At 36.3% G+C, this 2782-nt stretch overlaps 1 protein-coding gene across 1 annotated transcript in view; it reads right to left on the reverse strand.

The window, feature by feature from the left end:
* The window catches only part of LOC128251181 (zinc finger protein 479-like), a 5187-nt gene that overhangs the window by 1026 nt on the left and 1379 nt on the right, over positions 1-2782 (reverse strand). The window contains exon 2 of the mRNA XM_052977729.1: positions 3-747. Coding sequence (XP_052833689.1) covers positions 3-379 — 377 coding nt within the window. The 5' untranslated portion in view covers positions 380-747. The remainder of the gene's footprint in view (positions 1-2; positions 748-2782) is intronic.

The raw sequence follows: 2782 nt of genomic DNA on the forward strand, positions 1-2782 counted from the left end.
AGATATCACAGTGATATGGTTTTTCTCCTGTATGAGTACGTGTGTGCTTATTTAAGTCACCAGAGTGAGAAAATGATTTACCACAGATATCGCAGTGATAGGGTTTTTCTCCTGTGTGAGTTCGTTTATGACCAGTGAGTGCATCATTTCTAGAGAATGAGTTACCACAGATATCACACTTATATGGTTTTTCTCCTGTATGAGTACGTTTGTGTTTAGTTAAGTGACCACATACAGAGAATGATTTACCACAAATTTCACAGGGATATGGTTTCTCACCTCCATTAATACATTTGTGTTTAATGAGGTTACTTTCCAGAGAAAATGATTGTTGACAGATACCACAATGGTATGAGGATTTTTCAGTCTCTTTTTGCATCTCTTCAAAAAAATAATAAATCAATCCTTTAAGTCTGTATCATTATCCCTTGTTTCAATAGTTTTCTCTTCTCAGAACAATATGTTTATTTTCCTTTTTCACTTTTTATTGTCTTTCAAATGTTTTACAGCTCTGATTTTCATCCAACTTTAATTACAAGGAAGCAAATTCATCTTAAACATATTGCAGACTGTACAGTAGAGAAATGTTGCCATTAATCTCCATTCAGAAAAAAATATTTCACTGTAGTTTACCACAGAATTATATATTTGTTGCAGGTAAAATTTTTCTTTAGTCTTTAAGAGATAACAAATTTTGATGATTAATCTGATGTAAGAAATCCTTTGATGTCACAATTCTCTGATATTCTGAAACAATAGAGAAACAACAGTATAAGATGCAGAGATGCAACAGTGGAAGTGTTATGACATGTCTACAAAGATAAATTGTATTGAGTTGGCAAGAAGGTAATTTCGTTTTTTGTAAATAGATAGAGTTATGATTTTTTTCAATGACTTTCGTCAATGTTATGATTTTTTTTCCTTTTGACACTTGATAGCTGTTACATCTTGCTTACTTTAGAAGCAAGTTGTATGTAATTTTGTTTACAGCTGTTAGATCAGTGTCAATTTTAATATAGAGTGCAAAAATGAACATTTTTGCCATATTTTGTTGTTTTTTTTTTCTGTAAAGGCAAGAAAGCTGCTGAGGCTCACAAAGAGAGATATGAAGTTTATGGTGTTAATTGCTTAACAGAATTCACATATCAGAAATGGTTTAAAAAATTCAATTCTGGAGATTTTTTCCCTCGAAGATGACCAACATTCTGGTCGAGAAAGTGGCCAGGGGAGACTTCAGGGCTGTGCTGCTGGAATGGTAAGGTCCAACTGCCTCCTCTGAAGAATCCACTGCCCCCTTTGAATTCTCTAATGACAAGTTCAACATTGGAGTCTGAACTTTTTCTAGACCGCTTCGCAAGATACAATTCAACATTTCAAATGACTTCCTTTGGAGCTACCATCATAGGTTAGGGTGACTTCATGCCAACTTTTAAAGTCCAAGGGCAAATTTACCACAAAATCGGATTGCTTCTGCCAATGTTGAATGAAGAGCCTCAGTTCATACAACTCTATTTTGTCGGTGACCACATGGGCCAAGCAGAAAGGCATGCTTCAATTTCACATGACACAAAATCAGACATCTTACTAAAACTTCAAATGATGTTGCACAAAGAAAAGAGCTATGTTTGCAGCTTCAAATATGCATTGGAAGCTGTTCCTACACCAAACTTTACTGTTGTCATTGACACTGACAAGAAGCCACCTAGCTCCCATGCAGGCGGCTTTAACGCACCCACATGCAATGAAATTGCTGTGGTTCTTCATGGAGAACACCAGTGTCCCTTCAGTGTAGGAACAAGAACCTGCAAAGAATCAGTGAAACCCACAGTTCCTACGACTCAATGCAATACCCCTGTCCTCTTCCAGATGCTGCTAATGAATATCAGTTCGGAATTCTTTGGTGCGGCAGCAACAAATGTAACTCCTGCAAGCAATTCTACACTTACTGTTTTATGGTCTGCAATGACTGCTTCAATCACCAGACCGTGGCTGTCAATTTACTGTGGACGTGCACGAAAATGGAGTCCAAATTCAATAAGCATATAGATACGTGTATAAAGAAATAGACATGAATGAACGGATCAGCCAGGAAAAGACAAATAAATAGACAGACATAAAAAAAAAAATGGCTGAAAAAGTTTTACGATTATTTAAGGAAAACACAAGCAAATTCTTTTCCCTTTAATATTTTTGTCTATATTTAATTTTGAGCTGCATATGTGCGTCAATTCGCTACAATCTCTTCAAAGTTAACAAAATAAAAATTTGAAATTCAGAGGTGGGGGTTGAAGTCTGAAAAACAAAAAAATTTTTTTCTTTTTTTTTGCTTATTCGTAATTTCCGATATCTGAAACGTAGGAATCTGAAAAAATATTTTCAGAAAAATGCATATTTCAATGAGAGGGTCGAAACTGCATTTGCCCCATTTAAAGAAAGACGAAAAGCGTTATTCCCCCATGGAGATATGCTCTTTTGTTAGTTTCAGTCACTTGACTGCGGCCATGCTGGAGCACCGCCTTTAGTCGAGCAAATTGACCTCAGGACTTATTCTATCGGTCTCTTCTGCCGAACCGTTAAGTTACGGGGACGTGAACACACCAACATCACTTGTCAAGCGATGGTGGGGGTGACAAACACAGACACACAAACATATATATATATATATATATATAGAGAGAGAGAGAGAGAGAGAGAGATACGACGGGCTTCTTGATGTAAACAAACGCACGTGCTCTCGATTGGCATTTCTAGGTATTCTAACGAAAGATCATATATATATATA

Source organism: Octopus bimaculoides, chromosome 28 (genome assembly GCF_001194135.2).
Source record: "Octopus bimaculoides isolate UCB-OBI-ISO-001 chromosome 28, ASM119413v2, whole genome shotgun sequence".
Taxonomy (NCBI): Eukaryota; Metazoa; Mollusca; class Cephalopoda; order Octopoda; family Octopodidae; genus Octopus; species Octopus bimaculoides.